Below are 23147 nucleotides of genomic sequence, written 5' to 3'. Positions count from 1 at the left end.
ATGCCAAATGTGTATATTTGTTTTTTGTTTTTGTTTTTTTATTTTGAATAGGGTAAAAGGGTGGTGATTTGAACTTTTTTTTTAATATATTTTGTTTAATATTTTTTTTTTTTACTTGCTTCTATAGTTCTCATTGGATAATCGCAGCTTCTAGTCTCCAATCGTCTGTGTTACATAGCAAGGCTTCTGCCCTGCTATGTGTAACAAAAGTGCTCATATGCTTGGAACGCCGCCTGCTGGGTCTCTTGCGGACCCAGAGTTGTCAAGCCAAACCATCGGCGACCCGCGATAATGTTACGGGCGTGCCGATGGGCGTGGTTTGTAACCACTTCTGCCACAGCCATGTTAAATGCTGCTGTCGAAGTTTGACAGCTGCATTTAACATTTTAACATCCGCAGGTGGATCATGATTCCATCCACGGCTGTTAGGGGCACATGACAGCTGTATATATCAGCGGTCACGTGATCGGAAAGGTCCGGTCTCATCGTCTGAGCCCACACCAAAGAGTGAGACACGACCTGTACCGTATTTACTAGATCAGGGTTCCCCAACTCCAGTCCTCAAGGCCCACCAACAGGTCATGTTTTCAGGATTTCCTTAGTATTGCACAGGTGATAATTCCATCACCTGCACAGGCAATAATTCCATCACCTGTGCAATACTAAGGAGATCCTGAAAACCTGACCTGTTGGTGGGCCTTGAGGACTGGAGTTGGGGAACACTGTACTAGATCACCCAGGTAGAGGTTCCGGCCAGGGTGGCCCTGCTCCAGCCGCGGCTCGATGTCCCGCCGGTTGACGAAGACGTCCCGGTTGAAATGTGGGCTACGGATGAAGCCCCATCCTGCCTCCTGGTGGAAGCACACGATAAGGCCTTCTTCCCGGGGGCTGGGACGGGTGGCCTCCGCCTGACGGGCCTGTGATTTAGCAGCCTTGGCGCGCACCTCCAGGCGCTCACAGCGGATCCTCCTCCCTCGCCGCTCCTTCTCGAGCTGGAGGAGCTCCTTACGGCAGAACTCCTCCCACCTCCGCGCTTCGGACTGGGTCTCCCGGGGGAAGCCCATCAGGTCGCCCCCCTGGTTGTCCCAGGCAAACTCTTCTGCCAGGCAGGCGACCGGGGGTGCGAGCAGCGGCAATAGCAGGGGTCGCTGTGGGCCCTCTATTGGTGCGGACCAGTCCGGGTTGGGGCAGGTGTACACCCAGGAGAGTGCAGGGCTCTCTGGATTGGGAGTCATAGCAGGCCTCCGGGAGTGGCGGTGGCTTGGGCCTCGGCCTCCGGAACCAGGAGTTGCTCCCAAACGATGGCGCCTGGGGACAGGGGTGACGGCAGGAGATCTAGGAGGGCTTCGGTGCGTCCTGCGCCCGGGATAGGGGTTTCAACCTTACCCGCTCTTGGGCTGCACAGGGCCTCCTGGGCTTCCTCCGCCTGGGCTGAAGCCTCAGTAGTCAGGCACGACGAGCTCCGGCGGCGGGCCTTGATCTTCCGCAGCAACTCTTCCCTCCATTCAGCAGCGACCAGTTGTTGGGCCTCATCGACCCTCCAGGTCAGATCCTGCGTTTCACCGTGGAGGAACTCTGCCTCCTCCGTGGTCAGGTGCATTCCCTCCATAGTGAGGGAGGTGGCAGCTGGTGGGCCAGCGTCGGAGGGCATCTCCTTGGCTGCGTCCATTTCTGCTGCAGGGTGCGGTCTTCTTCTCCTCCTCCTTTTGGGGTGGCTCCAGGGCGGCTGGCTGACGGGCACTCCTTGGGACGTCCCATCCGGCTTGACGGACACTACTATGCGAACAGTTTCTGCTGGAGGGGGTGGTCGGCACTTTTGGCGCCATTGGGAAGCCAGGCCCACAATGGGAGGTCCTAGGTTGCTGTTTTTGCACATAATGGCGTCCGTTCTTCTTGGGCTGGCGCCATATTGAGTGTGTAAAGACAGTTTTTTTTGTGAAAGGTGCACAGTACCCGGCGGCAATGGGGATTATCTTCTTCCGTTGCTGCAGGCACGCTAACCTGCCGACTACGCCAGTTTGTGACTCGCCCTCCCTGAGCGGTGGGGTTACTCGGTGCCGGGTCAATGTATGGTGGTGGTGTGGTATGTCGTCGTGGCCGTGACCCAGTCCGTGCCCAGGGCTGTCACATGAAAAATGGGCTTTTGGATGAGTGGTTGTTCGACTACGCCACCTTTGGTTTCTGGTGAAGGCCACCAGCGCTGCAACAGTCCTCTGAGGCTGATGTTCTGGCAGCTTGGTTGGTACTACTCCCCACAGGTGGAGTAGGCCTCAGGGCAGTGATTGATGAACTGTGTGGAGGTATGGTGGGTGCAGTGCCGCGCAGGAATAAACAAGCGGAGGCGGTACATGAAGTCATCCAGGTCTTTACTCACTTTAGATGCACTTTCAGCTGCAAAGCTTCTCTCTGCTACACACGGCGTACTGCGGCCACCAGGAAGGGGGTTCAACACTTCCCATGTAGATCAGGAGCACCTATCAAGACCCCGTTGATGTGTTCCTCTCCTTCTTATCTCCTCCCGCTTGTGTTTCTCCCTGGGATCCACTAAGCCGCCGGGCTTTTCCAACAGTGACGGGAAGTACACAGTCAGATATCAGGGGCCTGTCACCCCTCTTGTGGCAGGAATCCCTCTGGCTAGACCAGAGTGAAGAATACAGGTGGCAACTCTGCTCCATCCGTATCCCCCTGGGATCCTTTCGCCTGTGGAGCCTATCTCCTCTGCTCCCCTCCAAGGCCTTCTTAGAACAGGACCCTGACCGGGCAGAGACACTAGTTAACTCCGACCCGCTCCTCGCCTCAAGGCCAGAGAGCGAGGACCGTGAATCTTCAGCCAGCTACAGACTCTTGCTGGACCCTGACAGAAGACCCACAATCAAAGACCTTGAACTTAAGATGGCCAAGTATTTTATATATGATTCCATAAGTCCTTCCTGTAGGTGTTTCATCCACCCTCACCCACTACTTGGTTCCCCCCATCTCCTCTATCCCGGACCGGGGCAGCACCCTGGTGCATTTAGGCCCCCTACAGGACAGGAGTGGTGTAGTGTTGAGTGTGAAGTGGGGTCCTGTGTGATGCTCCATCCTTACCTGGAAGAGGAGATACCACACCTCTATCTGAGGTGCAGTACCCCTGAGGTGACTGAACCCTTAGGGGCGCCACACTTATACGATGCATGTTGTGAAGGAGTTAAAAGTATGGAGCTTGATTGGTAAACAGTAAAGGTGACTCTATGCATGGAGGAGAACCTTGGCCACACAAGCAGCTGATTGGTGTATTTAATAGGAATCTGTACCTGCCTTTACTAGGTCACAATACTAATGCACTACAGAGTTCAGCAAGCCCCATGATAAAAGGAGGAGGCTGCACAAAGTTTCTCTGTTGTAAAATCCTAGCTTATTTTAAGGAATCTATTGTATATCATGAGTAACACTCACTAGTGTTGGCTTTGTCTGTACTCTCCTCATTTGCCCATATTGCCTCCTCACACATTTCATCTCCTCAAACATTTACCCCCCCTGTCCATACTGTCACCTCATGCATTTTTCACCCTGCCCATAATATCTCCTCACACATTTACCCCCTACATCCATACTGTCTTCTCACAGATTTCTCCATTCCCTGCCCATACTGACTCCTCACATATTTCCCCCCACCCATTCTTGTATTACTGTCTCTTGTTATACTTACATTTTGCCAGCATCTTCCTATGTTGTGCAGGAGGAGTGAGGTCCGCAGCATGATCAGCTGACCTCATCACATTGCTGGCATCGCCCTGATCCAAAAGTGCTAGCAGTGGGGGATTCAATTGTATCACTGACAAGACACAAGTACAATAGAATACTGGGAGATAACATTTTACACTTTACCTGAGCCAGTAGTCACCTCACTGCTGTGTCAGTGGATGTCTGAATCTCTCTCCAGGGCGTGGCAAAATGCCGCCACCTTGGAGACAACTCTGACTGCTGAATAAAGTGGCCTGATGCCTCTTTGCCTTTTTACCACTTAGATATGACACTCTATGTATATGTGCTTATGTACCGATATAATTTTCAGTTAACCCATTTTTTTTTTATTTTTTTAAGGTATCAAAAATTTTAGAGGTCAAGTAAAACATTGCCGAGAATACAAGAAGCCCATTGGGTTTGATGGGAAACGAGTTTTAATAATTGGAATGGGCAACACTGGAGTTGATATTTCAACTGAATTATGCACTAGAGCCTCACAGGTATATTTCACAACACTATAATAAAGTAATTTACAGCACATATTTATTAACATTTAAAGATGCAAGTTAAGGGACCTCTTAAGCCAACAGGTCCAGTTCAACGAGTGGAGCTGCTGTTAGCATACGATAAAGTTAGAGATTGAAATTGGCAAGATTTGATTTGCCTGATGAATAAATTATGGCGTTTCCCTATAGGTCTAAGCAATTAAACAGGATTAAGATGTGGAATGATGCCAGCCCTCCAACACCCTCATATTTAATTACAATTTATTTAAAGCATAAGTCATTTTAATTTTTATTTCATGAAAATAGTACACATGAAAATAAGCAACTTTGTAATATATCTTATCAGGGAAAGCTGCTTCTTTATCTGTCAGAATTGATCAGTCATTATCAAAATTCTCTATTCTGAGGTGAAATCTGTATTCAGTGAAGACAGACTTTCCCATTTCTGAGATAGAGATTTACTAGTAGGAGCTGCCATCTCCTATGTCGACGAAAGGAGGGAAGAGCTCCTTCCTCCTCCTCCCCACGACAGTGGGTACGGAAAGTATTCGGACCCCTTTAAATTTTTCACTCCTTGTTTCATTGCAGCCATTTGGTTCATTTTTTTTCTCATTAATGTACACTCTGCACCCCATCTTGACTGAAAAAAAAACAGAAATGTTGAAATTTCTGCAAATTTATTAAAGAAAAACTGAAATATCACATGGTCATAAGTATTGAGACCCTTTGCCCAGACACTCATATTTAAGTCACATGTTGTCCATTTCCTTGTGATCCTCCTTGAGATGGTTCTACTCCTTCATTGAAGTCCAGCTGTGTTTAATGAAACTGATAGGACTTGATTTGGAAAGGCACACACCTGTCTATATAAGACCTCACAGCTCACATTGCATGTCAGACCAAATGAGAATCATGAGCTCAAAGGAACTGCCCAAGGAGCTCAGAGACAGAATTGTGGCAAGGCACAGATCTGGCCAAGGTTCCAAAACAATTTCTGCATTACTCGAGGTTCCTAAGAGCTCAGTGGCCTCCAAAATCCTTAAATGGAAAAAGTTTGGGACCACCAGAAGTCTTCCTAGACCTGGCCATCCAGCCAAACTGAGCAATTGTGGGAGAAGAGCCTTGGTGAGAGAGCTAAAGAAGAACCCCAAGATCACTGTGGCTGAGCTCCAGAGATGCAGTAGGGAGATGGGAGAAAGTTCCACAAAGTCAACTATCACTGCAGCCCTCCACTAGTCGGGCCTTTATTGTAGAGTGGCCCGACGGAAGCCTCTCCTCAGTGCAAGCCATATGAAAGCCCGCATAGAGTTTGCCCAAAAACACAAAGGACTACCAGACTATGAGAAATAAGATTCTCTGGTCTGATGAGACGAAATTAGAACTTTTTGGTGATAATTCTAAGCGGTATGTGTGGTGAAAACCAGGCACTACTCGTCACCTGCCCAATACAATCCCAACAGTGAAAAATAGTGGTGGCAGCATCATGCTATGGGGGTGTTTTTCAGCTGCAGGGACAGGACGACTGGTTGCAATTGAAGGAAACATGAATGCGGCCAAGTACAGAGATCCTGGATGAAAACCTCTTCCAGAGTGCTCTGGACCTCAGACTTGGCCGAAGGTTCACCTTCCAACAAGACAGTGACCCTAAGCACACAGCTAAAATAACAAAGGAGTGGCTTCAGAACAACTGTGACCGTTCTTGACTGGCCCAGCCAGAGCCCTGACCTAAACCCAATTGAGCATCTCTGGAGAGTCCTGAAAATGGCTGCCCACCAACGTTTACCATCCAACCTGATGGAACTGGAGAGGATCTGCAAGGAAGTATAGCAGAGGATCCCCAAATCCAGGTGTGAAAAACTTGTTTCATCATTCCCAAGAACACCCATGGCTGTACTAGCTCAAAAGGGTGCTTCTCCTCAATACTGAGCAAAGGGTCTGAATACTTATGACCATGTGATATTTCAGTTTTTCTTTTTTAATAAATTTGCAAAAATTTCTACATTTCTGTTTTTTTTTTTTTTTCTTTTTTTTTCAGTCAAGATGGTGTGAAGAGTGTACTTTTAACCCCGTTCTGACCAAGGGCATACTAATACATATCTGTGCTCTGGGCCTTATGGGCCTGATACGTATTAGTACGCCCTGGCGATTTCACCCGCACACAAGCGGTGCAGGCAAGTTCGCCACCGGGTGTCAGCTGATTGTTACAGTTGACACCCGGTGCTATGTGCAGGGAGCGCATCGCTCCCTGCACATTAACCCCCAAAATGCTGCAATCTAAATTGATCGCAGCATTCCGGTAGCAAGAGGAGGTAAGCTCTACACTTACCTTCTCTGCCGGTTTCCTGCGGCGTCTGAGTTCATTCCTGGATGTTGCCATGGTGACCTTATGTCATCCGGGTCACCAGGAGGCAGGAAGTCGCTTTGGTCAGGCGCAGTACACGACCAAAGTAACTTCTCCCTGTGCAGCGCTGACAGGCTGCATAGCACAGGGATGGTTCTGCATTCCTGTGCTATACAGCCGATCAGGCTGCAAAAAGTGAAAGTCCCATAGTGGGACAAAGTGTAAAAGTAATAATGTCAGAAAGTGAAAAAAATAAATTGTAAAAAAATGAAAAAAAATTAATAAAAAAAATATATTGTACCCATAAATAAATCTTATGAAAAAAAAACAAATCAATAAAAGTACACCTATTTGGTCCGGAACGACCTGACCTATAAAACTGTACCGCTAGTTAACCCCTTTAGTGAACACAGTAAAAAAAAAACACAAAAAAAAACATAAAACATGTTTATCATCATACCGCCAAATTAAAAGTGGAATAAAACACGATCGAAAGGACGAATGTAAATAAAAAGGATACAACTGGAAACGTCATTTTGTCCTGCAAAAAACAAGCCGCCATACAGCTCCAACGGCCGAAAAATAAGTTATAGCTCTCAGAGTAAAACGATGCAAAAACAATTTTTTTCTATAAAATAGTTTTTATTGTGTAAAAGCGCCAAAATATTAAAAAAATAATAAACATACTAATCCGAAGAATAAAGCTGCCTTATCAATTTTACCACACGTGGAACGGCAAAAAAATAATTCCTGAATTGTTGTTTTTTGTTTATTCTGCCTTCTAAAAATCAGAATAGAAAGCGATCAAAAAATGTCACGTGCCTGAAAATGGTAGCAATAAAAACATCAACTTGTCCCGCAAATAACAAGCCACCACATGACTGTCAGCCGAAATATGGAAAAAATGATAGCTCTCAAAATATGGCTATGCAAAAACTAGTCTTTGAAAAAAATGCGTCTTTTAGTGTGTGACAACTGTCGATCATAAAAACCCGATCTGAATCTGGCATCGCTGTAATTGCACCGACCCGAAGAATAAAGACGTCTAATCGCTTATACCACACGAGAAACGGCATAAAAAAATAAACTTTAGGGTTGGGATTTTTTCAGAAGTAAAGAAAAAAAAATGATGACGATATGGTGACGAATTTTGAGTGCAAGTGCTCGCTATTTGAGTTTGCATCGGGTGCTCGGGTATGCACCAAGTATAGTGGGTGCTCAAGTGACATGCTCGAGTCTCTGCCCCAAATGTTTTGCAGCTGTCATACAGCCCAAAAAAACTTGCGGGGATTGCCTGCCATGCATGAGCGATCCCCGCATGTTTTTTTTTTTTGGGTGTCTAATAACCGTGAAACATGCGGGGCAGGGACTCGAGCATGTCACTTGAGCACCCACGATACTTGGTGCATACCTGAGTACCCGCTGCAAACTCAAATAGCGAGCACTTGCACTCAAGACTAATGACAAGTTATTCAATATGATGACTTAATGTTATCAAATTCTGTGTCGTACCTCCTAGGTTCAAAATGTTCACTATGCCCATTGATAAAATCCTGGAGGGGTATAGTTTCCAAAATGGAGTCACTGGGGATGGGGAGGGGGGGGGTGGTTTCCACTATTTAGGCACATCAGGGCTTCCCCAAACGCAACATGGCGTCCGCTAATTATTCAAGCAAATTTTACATTCAAAAAGTCAAATGGTGCTCCTTCCCTTCCAAACCCTGCCGTTCGCCCACACAGTGGTTTTCCCCACATATGGGGTATCGTCTTACTCAGGAGAAATTGCACAACAAATTGCGTGGTGCAATTTCTCCTGTTACCCTTGTGAAAATGCAAAATTGGGGGTTGAAACATTTTTGTTGGAAAAATGTGAGAATTTTATTTTTACGGCTCAATGTTATTAACTTCTATGAAGCACCTGGGGATTCAGGGTGCTCACCACACATCTAGATACGTTCATTGAGGGGTCTAGTTTCCAAAATGGGGTCACTTATGGGGGGTTTCCACTGTTTAGGCACATCAGGGGCTCCCCAAACGCAACATGGCGTCCGCTAATTATTCAAGCAAATTTTACAATCAAAAAGTCAAATGGCGCTCCTTCCCTTCCAAACCCTGCCGTGTGCCCAAACAAAGGTTTTTCCTCACGTATGGGGTATCTGCGTGCTCAGGGGAAATTGCACAACAAATTTTGGGGTCCATTTTTTTCCTGTTACCCCTGCGCAAATAAAAAAAATTGCGTCTAAAGCAACATTTTTGTGAAAAAAGTTAAATGTTCATTTTTTTTCTTCCACATTCCAAAAATTCCTGTGAAGCACCTGAAGGGTTAATAAACTTGAATGTGGTTTTGAGCACCATGAGGGGTGCAGTTTTTAGAATGGTGTCACTTTTTGGTATTTTCTGTCATAAAGGCCCCTCAAAGTCACGTCAAATGTGATGTGGTCTCTCAAAAAATGGTTTTGTAAATTTTGTTGTAAAAATGAGAAATCGCTGGGCAACTTTTAACACTTATAGCTCCCTACTAAAAAAAAAAATTTTGGTTCCAAAATTGTGCTGATGTAAAGTAGACATGTGGGAAATGTTATTTATTAACTATTTTGTGTGAGATATCTCTCTGATTTAAGGGCATAAAATTTAAACTTTGGGGAAAATTTTGAAAATTTCGCAATTTTCCAAATTTCTGATTTTTTTCACAAATAAACACAAGTGATATCAAAGAAATTTTACCACCATCATGAAATACAGTATGCCACAAAAAAACAGTCTCCGAATCAGCGGGATCTGTTAAAGCGTTCCAGAGTAATTACCTAATAAAGTGACAGTGGTCAGAATTGTAAAAATTGGCCAGGTCCTTAACGTGCAAACCACCCTCAGGGGTAAAGGGGTTAATGAGAAAAAAAAATGAACTTTTTAGAATTTACCAAATGGCTGCAATGAAACAAACAGTGAAAAATGTAAAGGGGTCTGAATACTTTCCGTACCCACTGTAGAATCTTATCAGTAGCAGCTACCATCTCATATCTCAGTAATGGGAAAGTCTGCTTTCACTGCCTACAAATTTTACCTCCAGAATTGAGAATTTTGATCAGGACTAATCAATTCTGACAGAGAAAGAAGCAGATTTGTCTGATAAGATATATTGCAAAGTTGCTTATTTTCATGTGCACTTTTGATTTATGAAATAAAAATTAAAACAGTTACTCTTTAATTATTTCATTGGTCACTTTTATCTGAATCTAAATTTTATGTGCTCCTTGCAGGAGGAATCTTTTTATGATACTATATTCATTTTGACTCTTCATCACATATATACTGGCATATATGTATATTGTAGTACTGTGCCTTTTATATACTGGTATATATGTAACTGAATTGTACAACCGTGTCTTTATATTAACGGGATTGTCCTGTCTAAATCAATAAGTCTGCAGTAGCTCTGTAACTGCAGCCAGGTATGTCTGGGTACATATTCCAGGCCAGAGCCTGTCCAGTGGCCATGGCATCGCTTCATACATTTGTATGGAGTGAGGCCGTACCCTGTAGTTGACCATGACAACTGGATGGCCGCGTCACTAGTCGTGGCGGGGCCTCACTCAATACAAGTGTGTGGAGCAAGGCCACTCCCACTAGACGGCTTCTGCCCCGGAGTATGTATATGTAAGGTGCCCCAGCGAGGTAGTCGTGGGCGAGCTGTAGCCCCCTCTCGCTATGGCACCCTACAGACAATACGTGTCCTCTCTCTGAAGTGTGGCTGTGTATGTAGTGCTCTTCACTTACTGCACGCCATCCGATCGCGGCTGTCTCCAGGCAATTTTCTTCTGGGACCAGGGCAGCAATAATTTCAGAGGACACGAGGTTCTTAACCAGAACTTGGACTTTACTTGGGGAAGAGGAATATTTACAGTATTTACAGTCAGATATAATGGATAAGGCCCGACAAGTAATCATCTCCCTCACAGGCGCCGTTAACTGCTTCAGCCCTGGTTCCCTCTTTAAGCGGAGCATCTCTGTGGCTATAATTCCTGGCCCTAGAGACTCCTCTGTATTAACAGTGAACGGATCCGATATCTCTCCCCCACGTCTTGGCTTGGAGTACTGTTTAGCTTCCTCTGCTGCCTGCAGACCAGAAGTGCCCCGTGTCCTCACTACGCTTTGGTGAGTTTCTACGGCGAGCGAACAGGACTCGTGCTCTTGCGTGGGGAGAACTGCGCACTGGGATCTCACTGTCTGAGGGTTCGGAGCTCCCGTCTACCCTAGCAGCCACTATAGTAAGGCTGTCTCATCAGGTCGCAATCCCTTCTTGTACTACTCTATCACTTCCTGATTCAGGAAATTAAAACAGAGACTTTCCTAATATGCCCACCCTCAGTGAGCTGTCATCACAGAACCTTAACCCATCACTGTCTATAGCTCGGCTAGCAGACTCATCCTGACATCTGCACCCCGAACAGTGGCATCTTGTGGCTGTTTTCAGGTACTACAGCCCAGAAGGAACTATACCAGGAACAAGCTCTATATCTCTCTAGGCTTGATAAGGGCACTAAGTTCCCCCTCTGCTCTACCAACCGGACCACTAAAGCTAACCCCCTTAGCTTGGCCTACCACAGTTGGGGAGGTCTGTCTTCAGGAACTCTTCCTTTTACTCTCTCAGTCTCAAGGGAAGGCTACGCCCTTCCCCACTATTACATATAACTCATACATACCCTCCGGTCCTGACTCAGAAACCGCCAAATCCTGCAGCCCACATTGTGTGCTCTGGAGGAATTTATAAGTCTGCAGTCATACATTGATTTGGACCAGACAACCCCTGTAAGGGGCAACAGCTTTGTTCTACAACATGGTGAATTCTTGCATAAAAGACCATGGCTTCAGCCCATGTGGTGCTGCGAACATCCTCCTCAGGCAGTGATTGATGGGTAGTTATTAGTGAACAATATTGAGTGGTCTGGAAATACATAAGTGCATTTATGTAGGAGTACTGTGTCACTCGAGTGTATAGGTGATAACATTTTTACAATGGAATATCCCTTTAGTTTAAATTCCTCACATCTCATCTATTTCTAATTTGTAGCAGACATTCCAGGTAGGTTATCTACTGAAATAGTAACCACAGTCTCAAATATTTTATGTACATACAGTACTTTTCAAATGTTTTAGGCAGGTGTGGAATAAATGCTTCAAAAGAATATTGGTTTCAAAAATAGAATTATTAAATTTGTTTAATTTTAACAATTAACAAAATGCAAAGGCAATTAATAAAAAAAAAAAAAAAAAAAAAAATGAAATCAATATTTGGTGTAACCAACCTTTGACTTCAAAATGGCATTAAGGTATAAATTCTTCAAGGTATATTTTCACACTGTTCTTGAAGGAAGTTGGCAGGAGGTTGTTCCAAATCTGTGGTTGGTCCTCCAGGGTATCTGTGGATGTAGGCTTATGCAAATCCTTTGTCTTTTCCCAGACAGACTTGATGATGTTGAGATCAAGGCACTGAGGGGGTGGTGGCATATCATCACTTCCAGAACTCTTGCTCTTTATGCTAAAGGATATTTAGTTATTAATAACATTGGCTGTATGTAGTAATGAGCGAGCGTGCTCAACACTGCTCAGTACTTGCCTGATCAGCTCACTGCTCAACATGCACTGTGCTCGGCGAGTATTTCCGGGATGCTCAGGCGGGAGCTCGGTACCCCACCTTGCATGTTTGGCGCTCTTTAGAGAGCCAATAAACATGCAGGGATTGCTTGCCACATACTGTAATGCCGTAGCCATATTGGTTGTGGCATTAGTGATTGGCTGGCCACATATCGTCATCGGGTCTATATAAGACCTGGTGACCCTATGCTCGTCAGTCTAACCCGGAAACAGGCAGAGTAGGGACAGAGGTGCTGCTGAGAGAGGGACAGAATTGGTGGTGTTATAGTTAGGTATAGGTATTCCACACCAAGATACATATCCATCTGAACTAGCAGTCCTTCTGAAGACTAATTCAGCTGCATATATTCAGTGGTGATAGCAGAAGTTAGGCAGGCAGAGAAATTTGTGATTGCTATACAGCACAATAGTGTCCATTGCACGTTCTGTCTGCTCACTGCTTTTACAGATATCTGTAGACATAGCCCCAGATATCAGGGGCCAGGGCTAATTTTTTTTTCTTAATCCTGTTTATTTTCTAAAAAAGTAAGTGTCTGTAATGCACAAGCCCGGACTGACTGGCGTCTGCGTGTTTAGTAGTTCCACTGGGCCATGAACCGGAGAGTGCCTGGAGGGGCGTAACTAAGTATCTGCCCGATCCGACCAAGGTCGCACGACTGCATACGACGCCAGTGCACTAGAGGGACCAGGGTCTACTCCAGGTCAGACTCCGGACATGGCTGTTGGCCCACACCGGGGAATACAGGAACTGGAAGGTTAGGCTGGCACACAGACTGGGGGCATAGGCAGACACGACAGGTTGGAGCACAGAGTGGATAGGACCCAGTACAGACTGGGACTTCCAGAACAGAACCGCAGATGCGGTGGACAAACACAGGAGGGTGAGACCGCCCGGAGTGGCGGGCAAGAGCAGAGCGAGGCTGCCAGAGCAGCGCGCAAAGGGTCAGAGCAGAGCGAGGCTGCCAGAGCAGCGCGCAAAGGGTCAGAGCAGAGCGAGGCTGCCAGAGCAGCGAGCAAAGGGTCAGAGCAGAGCGGAAACCGCAAGAGCGGTGAGCAAGGCAGAGCAGAGCGGAAACCGCAAGAGCGGTGAGCAAGGCAGAGCAGAGCGGAAACCGCAAGAGCGGTGAGCAAGGTACAGCAGAAGGGACAGGGCTCTGTTCACACGGAACAGACAGGAAGGGAAAGGCAGAACCAGATACACAATCGATACTTGCAATGAAGTAGCGAGTGAACTCTAAACTCACAAACAGAAGTACAGCGACAACGAGAAGGAGTTAAATGCAGGTTTAGACTCTGCAGAAAAAGGGAAGGTACGGACAAAGTAAAACAGGAAGCAGGTTAGGAGACAGTTCAGACAGGAACTGTTACTGAAGCGAGATACAGGAGCGAGTCTGGGTATGCGGCCCCCAGAGGGCGAGATGAACAGGCAAGGAGCGTGTTCACACGGGCCTGGAAATACAGCCTCCAGGAAAGGCAGCTGGCAAGAGAACACAGACAGGACTCCGTTCAGACACGGGAACTGATACCGCAAGGCAGGAAACATAGACAGGACCTGGCACGTCAGCGACCAGAAGCCAACTGACAGAACACAATGCTCAGGCAAGGATTCCAGGAAAGAGCTGGGATAAATACCAGGTGACAGACAGCAATAGGCTGAGGACGCACAAGGGGTGTGCCCGCAGCAGCTACAAGAAGCAGGAAGTGATCGGGTGCCGCCCTTAAGCAGAAGAAACAGAGGCAAGCAGACAGCATGGAGGAAAGCCAGAGAGATAGTCTGGACTGGAAATCAAGTGTGCGCTCTTGCACAGTGGGAGATGGACCACTATGCAAGGACGCCGCCAGGTATGTTAAAGTGTCCAACATTTTACTGTTCCATTTGCTTGTTAGCACAGCAGAATACAGCCAGATCTTTTCCATCATCAGAGGTTATCCCATAATATAGCGATAAAAATACAGAAATTTGTAGTGAACATGGAAAATATTGTCCTTTATTTATAGTTTGGCAGCAATGTGCCAGTGAAGCTATTCACACCTGGTCACTGGAAATAGGAAACTACAAGCCAGCTATTTAAAACCGTGGGCGTCTGTCAGACGTATCACATATAACTGCGGTACAAATCCAGAAATTTGTAGGGGACGTTTAAGATATTGTACTCCATTTACAGTTTGTCAGCAGTGTGGCAGTGAACCTATTCACACGTGGTCGCTGAGCAATAATAAATTAGAAGGGCAGTGCTTAAATCCGTGGGCGGCCCGTCACACATCAGATATTACTGTGGTACAAATCCAGCAAAATCCATTTTGCTTTTGTATGTTTTATTGCGAGCCTGTAAAAGTGGCGTAATACTCTGACAACATTGTTCACAGCAGTGACCTGGGAGTCAGAGATGCTTCCAGGGATCTTCCCCTTGCTGTTCCCATGTCATTTGAGCACTGTTCTCATCAATTTGGCCAATTTTTAGGCCCCCTGGAGACCTCCAGGGGGGAGCCGCGGAAAAATGCTCAAGTTTCCCATAGACTTACACTGGGCTCATTGCTTGGGTCGAGCACTTGAGCATTCCAATTTGCTTGACCCAAGCAACGAGCACCTGAACATTTTAGTGCTTGCTCATCACTAGCTGTATGTTTCAGATCATTGTCGTGTTGCAGAATCCGACTTCTCCCTGATGGTATTGCATGATAAGTATCTGCATTGATAACATAAATAACCTTGACCAAATCCCCAACTGCATGTACTGAAATGCATGCCAAACTTGCACGCAACCTCCCCCATGCTTCACTGCCTGTAGACACTCATTATTGTTCTGCTCTCAAACCCTGTAGCAAAACTGCCATCTATTGTAGCCAAAGATTTCATATTTTGACTTATCAGTGCAAAGCACTCGCTGCCATTTTTCTGCACCCCAGTTCCTATGTTGGAGTGCATAGTTGAGTCACTTGGCCTTGTTTCCAAATTGAAGGTATGGTTTTGGGACACAGTTTTTTCACAAAGACCACTTCTAGCCAGTAGATGAGTGTAGCTGGGTCCAACTGGTTGCTGCCAGTTCTAAGCTGATGGCTCCGCTGGACATCTTCTGATTTCTAAGGGAAGTATAATGCACTAAGTTTCCATGGCAATCAATGTGTTAATTATTCCCAATGATGCCAACTTGTTGATGACTTCAATGCTGATCTCAACATCATTGGGTCTGTTTGGAATTTCATAGAGACAGAAGGATTTGTGCACCCGATATCCACAGGAGACCTGTAGTTAGCAAGTAGGATGATCCAAACATCTTAGAGAATTGAGTTCCTTCAAAAACTATGGTTAGTACCTAGAAGAATTGATGTTCTGATGATGATTTGAAGGTAAAGGGTGGTCACACCAAATATTGATTTTGAATTTCTCTTTTGTTCCATCATTTTGTATTCTGTTAATTGATAAAGATAAACTATTAATATTTCTAATTTTGAAATCATTCTTACTCTGGTCCATATTAGATCAGTACTATTATAGACCCATGATAGCTGGGGGTGCTGTTAAAGCTTGTGTGCTCCAGTGCAAAACAGTTATGCCACTGTTGAAAAGTCACCTGAAACAGTTACATTTTAACATATGTTGAAGCACAAAGGTAGTATATTAAATGGCCTTAAAGGTATTTTATCACCATTTTATTTAATGCTTGAGTTTATTTTATTTAAAAGTTATAAATAAACCTGCAAATATATCATGAGCAAGAGATGTACTGTAGCCACAATTTACACAAAAAAGACTAAACCAATAGAAAAAAAAAAAATGCAAGGCATAAAGATACGAATAAAAATATAGTTTTTTCAACATCAATTAATATTGAATAAGGTAAAAAATATATACATGACACAAGACATTCAGGGCTGGTGAATACCATAATGGACCCAGAATACATACAAGCAACTACAATAGAGGGTACAATAATATGTTACAGATGGATACTAATGTAAAAAAGGTGTTTAGGTACAATAGATGTAAATAGTAATTAAAAAATATCAAATACCACTGAATAATTTAGTATATTTCCATAAGTATGGAGTGTAGAAAAATGTACAGTGGCAATAAGGGAAAAGTAACAAATTTCACCAGGCCATGAAGAACCCCACCCAACGTGCGTTTTGCATCTAGCTTTGTCAAGGGGTTACTGCATCAGACATCTGAATGAGGATTTACACTGATTGAGCAGAGCCATGTATATAATCCAATTTTATGTGTGATACAGTGAGCAGCACAGCACCAACAAAAGGAAATTGCACTGCCAGCCAACTCTCCACATCTAGGTATCACATTGTAGTCACCAACAAAATGGCTCCACACTGTGATACAAAAATTCATTCTCTCATCCTTTTGCAAGCACCCAGAGTGGAAGAAATGACATCAGACACATGCTTGCAGATCTTGTCCACTTTTACTGTAGTTGTAATGAAAACTATCAGTACACTAGGTTTTCATTGGACATTTCAAATGATTCTTCCCCTAGTGTTTAAAAGTTAAAAATATCAAAATGTTTTAAGTTACTTTTTATATTTTAAACCATTAAAGTATTTTAAAAGTGAGTGACAGTGAGAATGAGAGAGCCAGAAGAACCCAGAGCTTACACTCTACAAGAGAGAGAGACCTACCCGGTGAACTTGGAGTTGGAAAATGACTGTCATACAAACAGTGGTGATCCACTGGAAACCACCGATCTGTGATTACCCAGGTACTGACCACCACTGTACAAAGTATGATAATCCGTAAAATGTTGTAACTGTAGGGCACTATGAGGAAGCCTACCCAGCAATCCAAAATTACGTTAGACCACTCTCTGATGTTCCAGCAGTGTGAGAAATGGTGCGGGAAATTTTTTTTTTTTGTGAATCGAATCTCAAAATGTTTGAATTTGTATGAAACGGATCATTTTAGAAAATTCAACTCGCACACGATCCTCCTCTGATCGATCTGCCCATGTCTAATCAACAGTTCTGGATAACGATGCATAAGTGATAAGAAGATGGACATGCACTACATAGTCTACCAGCTATGATAATATACAAGCAGTGGTAGGAGTGACCTGTAGTCGGGGAAACTATAATCAAGTGTTGACAGGAGTGACTGAATTAATAAGAATACCAGCAGTAATGAAAGTACCAATAGTAGTAATGGTAATTCAAATGTTGTAGGGTGTATTTGAACTGCTAAAAGTACAGGAAGTGACTGGAGTATGTGCAGCTATGTGGGTACCAGAAGGTCTTACCACTGGACAACATGGTGGAGTTCTACTTCTTCTACCAATCTACAAAACCGTGCCATTCATGCTCTAAACTATGTAACAAAATGAGAGCAGACACCAACCCACATCTCCTCAGCTGTCTTAATGATGCAATACAAATACTTCTACATGTATGTTCTTGTCCCCACTTCTTATTTGAATTTGGTGAGAATCCACCATTGATCTTTTCACATCCTTTCTCCTCTCAGCCAAAGATTGGTAAGTTGCCTGTGACAGGCATGTCTGTTCTAGAGTCCCATTCTCTCCAGGGTCTACAGATTGGTAATCTAATTAGTAATTAAAAGAATGACAATGAAAAAATAGTAACTGGCATCACCCTTCTTATGTGAATATTGGTTAAACCAATGGTTTGTTGGCAACCCAACTTTACCAGTATGCTAATTTCTTACTGAGAATGTGCTTCTTCCATGTTAGTTTGGCAAATTGCTTTAAAGAAGTATGAAGGAGAGCTAAAGTTTGACATTGCATTGTTAACGATAAGTATTATGTTATTTGACATATCTTTATTTTTCAATTGGTCACAGGTATATCTTAGCTCCAGACAAGGAGTTTGGGTTTTACAACGGCTTGGAAAAGGAGGATTTCCTTTTGATTTGCAATTCATATGTCGTTTCTCTAGTTGGATCAACAATATATTGCCTGCAGCTCTGTCTCGATGGATGCTAAAGAAATACATGAATGATCAATTTAACCATAAATTGTACAACATACAACCAGAGGGGTAAATGAAAGAACATGCATTCATATTGTGACTGTTCCCCCTTGACACCTTTTTTGTAAATTTTATATAGGTTCAAAATTTGGATTACATTTTTAATTCATCTTTACAGTGCTTAGATTGAAATGTCCTTAATGCAGATATTAGAAGCCTCTTGCAGTAGAGAAAGCACTGGAGCTTAATGCAAACCCTGAGATTCAACCTATTTAACAACACTGTATGTAGTAAATGTGCAAACTTCCTCTTGCCGTGTTAAAGGGTTTATCCAAGACTTAGTTTTTAGGCCCATAGTTAAAAAAAAAAAAAAAAACAGGCAAGTAGGTGCTACCTACCTGCCTGTTGTAAGTGGGTGCTACCTACCTGCCTGTTGTAAGTGGGTGCTACCTACCTACCTGTTGTAAGTGGGTGCTATCTACCTGCCTGTTGTGCCCAACGCCGATCTCTGCCAACAGAGAGGTCACAGACTGTTCCTGCCAGCGATTCAGCAGCTTCCCCTGACTTCACGTTGACAGAGCAGGGTCTTCTTTTCCACTCTGCTCTGTTGATGGGCAGACTTCCAACATCATGCTGATTGACAGACAGCTCCTCTCTGCCTAGCTGCGGGTAGCCAGCTGTCAGCATGACAATGGCAGTTATGCCTCATTGAGGGAGCAGCCTGGAAGAGGAAGAGCTGCTTTGTTGACGTGAAGCAACTGAATCACTGGCAGGAGCAGTCAATGACCACTCTCAGCCAGCGCCCGTTAGAACATGCCGGTAGTTAGCACACTACCTGTCTTTTTTTTTAAAAAAACCAAGTCCTTGATAAACCTTTTTTAAGCGTATAGTCACTTTCATTCTGTGCATACTTTTTGTACTACTTTTCCATAATTTTATGGCTTTGAAATCCTATTTTGGTGAATATACACTCAAATGGCTCTGGCATTTAAGCAGCGAGACTAGATGCATGAATATTTTAAACCTATGCAAAGACAAAAAAAACAAAATCCTAATTTGCATGACTGTAGTAACATCTAACAAATGAAGTCTTTTAAGAAACAAAGATGACCATAGCTGTAAATGTTATATTTAGCTCTTTTTATTTATATTTCATTTAAGATGTAGGTAAAATGATTACCAGCAATTCAAGATCGGCATTGTGGAATTTAATATAAATCACATAATTTTAAAGAATTACTTCACATCTGTCATACTCTCCTTGATGCTAGGGGTTGTTTGTAGTGATTAGCGAGTGCGCTCATCACTACTCGTCACTCGCCCGTGCATCTCTGTGCTCGATATGCTCGTTACTCAGAGAATATTTTTTTAAAGCTTATAAGGACTCATTCTATTGAATATTAATACTGCTGTTAGCAGTAATTAGGGAGAGTTTGTGCCTGAGGCAGAGTGTAGGACAGGGTAGGGTTCATTGCACATCCTTTCTGCTGCTGAAACTCATATCTAATAACTCTACTGATGGCTTCTAACAATCTTTTTGCTCTTAATCCTGCAAATTGTTATGAAAAGACATACAGTTAGGTCCATATATATTTGGACAGAGAACATTTTTCTAATTTTGCTTCTAGACATTACCACAATGAATTTTAAACAAAACAATTCAGATGCAGTTGAAGTTCAGACTTTCAGCTTTCATTTGAGGGTATTCACATTAAAATTAGATGAATGGTTTAGGAGTTTCCGCTCCTTAAGATGTGCCACCCTGTTTTTAAAGGGACCAAAAGTAATTGGATAGATTAAATAATTGTAAATAAAATGTTCATTTCTAGTACTTGGTTGAAAACCCTTTGTTGGCAATGACTGCATGAAGTCTTGAACTCATGGACATCACCAGACGCTGTGTTTCCTCCTTTTTGATGCTCTGCCAGGCCTTCACTGCGGTGCTTTTCAGTTGCTGTTTGTTTGTGGGCCTTTCTGTCTGAAGTTTAGTCTTTAACAAGTGAAATGCATGCTCAATTGGGTTGAGATCAGGTGACTGACTTGGCCATTCAAGAAAATTCCACTTCTTTGCTTTAATAAACTCCTGGGTTGCTTTGGCTTTACGTTTTGGGTCATTGTCCATCTGTAGTATGAAACGACGACCAATCAGTTTGGCTGCATTTGGCTGGAACTGAGCACACAGTATGGCTCTGAATACATCAGAATTCATTTGGCTGCTTCTGTCCTGTGTCACAACATCAATAAACACTAGTGACCCAGTGCCACTGGCAGCCATGCATGCCCAAGCCATCACACTGCCTCCGCCGTGTTTTACAGATGATGTGGTATGCTTTGGATCATGAGCTGTACCACGCCTTCACCATACTTTTCTCTTTCCATCATTCTGGTAGAGGTTGATCTTGGTTTTATCTGTCCAAAGAATGTTCTTCCAGAACTGTGCTGGCTTTTTTAGATGTTTTTTAGCAAAGTTCAGTCTACCCTTTTTATTCTTGATGCTTATGAGTGGCATGCACCGTGCAGTGAACCCTCTATATTTACTTTCATGCAGTCTTCTCTTTATGGTAGATTTGGATATTGATACGCCTACCTCCTGGAGAGTGTTGTTCACTTGGTTGGCTGTTGTGAAGGGGTTTCTCTTCACCATGGAGATTATTCTGCGGTCATCCACCACTGTTGTCTTCCATGGGCGCCCAGGTCTTTTTGCATTGATGAGTTCACCAGTGCTTTCTTTCTTTCTCAGGATGTACCAAACTGTAGATTTTGCCACTCCTAATATAGTAGCAATTTCTCGGATGGGTTTTTTCTGTTTTTGCAGCTTAAGGATGGCTTGTTTCACCTGCGTGGAGAGCTCCTTTGACCGCATGTTTACTTCACAGCAAAACCTTCCAAATGCAAGCACCACACCTCAAATCAACTCCAGGCCTTTTATCTGCTTAATTGAGAATGACATAACGAAGGGATTGCCCACACCTGTCCATGAAATAGCCTTGGAGTCAATTGTCCAATTACTTTTAGTCCCTTTAAAAACAGGGTGGCACATTTTAAGGAGCTGAAACCCTTCATCCAATTTTAATGTGGATACCCTCAAATGAAAGCTGAAAGTCTAAACTTCAACTGCATCTGAATTGTTTTGTTTAAAATTCATTGTGGTAATGTCTAGAACCAAAATTAGAAAAATGTTGTCTCTGTCCAAATATATATGGACCTAACTGTATTATACACCATTTACACTACTCAAGTTGTGCGTTAAAAGCATATAGCCAGACTTGGTTGCTTGGAATAGCATCACTATATAGTGCAAAGATTGAAAAGAGTCCATCTGAGGTGTGGTAATTTTTTTGTGATACAAATACTACAAACATTTCTCAGTATCAAAATTTTCTAAGCCAAAGAATACTGCTCCATTTGTGTGTTTAAAAGCATAAAGGTAGACTTGCTTATTTGGAATAGTATCACTATATAGTGCAAAGACAGAAAAGAGTCCATCTAAGGTGTGCTAAATTTTCTGTGATACAAATGCTGAAAAGTTTTCTCAGCATCAAAATATTCTGCATTATTTAAATTATGGCAGTTGTGCGTTCAAAACATAAATCCAAACTTGGCCGGTAACCAGTAGCCTCGCTATATTGCTATTGCACTGTTACAAGTCGATCTGAGGTGGGCAAATTTTACTGTGATAAAAATATTGCACAGTCTTCTCAGCAGGGAAATATCATGCGTACTTTAAAATGGGCAAGGCATGTGGTAAGGGATGGGGAAGTGGACGTGATGCTGATGGTGAGTGCAGAGGCCGAGGGCTATGGACAAGGTGAAATTGCGCCTACTGCGGGAGCAAAACACACACACAAGTCGACCTAGCTTCCTATTCCACTTTTTAGTGGGATGCAAAACACCACTCTTGAAGCCAGACCAGTGTGAAAAGGTTGTTGATTGGATAGCAGATAATGCTTCCAGTCAGTTTGCCAGCACCACCCTGTCTTCTTCATGCTACAGTCTCAGTAGCCATGAGCCTGGAACACATAATCTTCACCATGACCCTCCTTTCTTCCACCATGCCGAGTGCCTGGAAGCAAGTGATTCCACACTTGGACGCTCCAAAGACTCCATTTATAGATTCAGGCCTCTCGCTCTGCCCACTTTAAGTGGGACATGAGGAGATCGGATATGCCCAATGCCCAAATATTTGAGCAGCCACAGTGACAAGAAGGCGACTGTAGGTAGTAAAGTGCAATTACTGTCGCAAGAGGTGGATAATGATGAGACACAATTACCAGCAAATCAGGAGGAGGACCAGGGTGTGGAAGTGAAAGACGAGGTGGTTAATGAAATCACTGTCCCAACCTGGCAAGGTGACATGCAGAGTGAGGACAGCAGTGCAGAGGGGGAGGGATCTGCAACACCACAGCAAGCAGGAAGAGGCAGTCGGGTGGCCAGAGACACAAGGCAGGCAACTGCTCCCCAAAACACCAACACAAGGGAAGTTGCCAGTCCAATGGTTAGGTCTTCCAGTGTATGGTGCTTTTTTAAAGACTGCCCAGTTAACCCAAAAAAGGCCATTTGCAACATTTGCCATGCCAGCATGAGCAGGGGCAGCAAAACTATCAGCCTGACCACCACCAGCATGCTCAGACACATGACAGTAAAGCACCTGTTGCGCTCACACTCAGACTGATTGGCGTGAGCTGGTTTATGGTCCCACTGGAGAAAAGTATTCAATATGTATGAGGAGATTGCTAATACGTGAACATGTATTCCCTCTAAAAAAAAAATAGGTTTTATTTAGTTGATTAAAAAAAAACACACACCAAAAAATCCCATGTATTAAAATATCTTGTTGTCTTATTAGAAGACAATAAGGGCTCCCAAAGTGATATGATGGTATCGACAAGCCCTGATATGCCACTAATTAAATCCTGCCTAGCGTGGAGGTTGGCACCCTAAAATTGGGTATTTGGAGCCCCCACTCAGCGATGGCTGTCCCTGTCTCT

At 43.9% G+C, this 23147-nt stretch overlaps 1 protein-coding gene across 1 annotated transcript in view; it reads left to right on the top strand.

The window, feature by feature from the left end:
- The window catches only part of LOC141156385 (flavin-containing monooxygenase 3-like), a 45957-nt gene that overhangs the window by 8821 nt on the left and 13989 nt on the right, over positions 1-23147 (top strand). Inside the window, exons 4-5 of the mRNA XM_073642583.1 lie at positions 4084-4226; positions 18032-18228. Of these exons, the coding sequence (XP_073498684.1) occupies positions 4084-4226; positions 18032-18228 (340 nt within the window). The remainder of the gene's footprint in view (positions 1-4083; positions 4227-18031; positions 18229-23147) is intronic.

Source organism: Phyllobates terribilis, unplaced genomic scaffold (assembly GCF_046119375.1).
Source record: "Phyllobates terribilis strain yellow unplaced genomic scaffold, ASM4611937v1 Scaffold_8__6_contigs__length_399053987, whole genome shotgun sequence".
In the NCBI taxonomy this organism is placed as follows: domain Eukaryota; kingdom Metazoa; phylum Chordata; class Amphibia; order Anura; family Dendrobatidae; genus Phyllobates; species Phyllobates terribilis.
The sequence above is the reverse complement of the archived record's forward strand: the minus strand, read 5'-3'. Positions and strand labels throughout refer to the sequence as shown.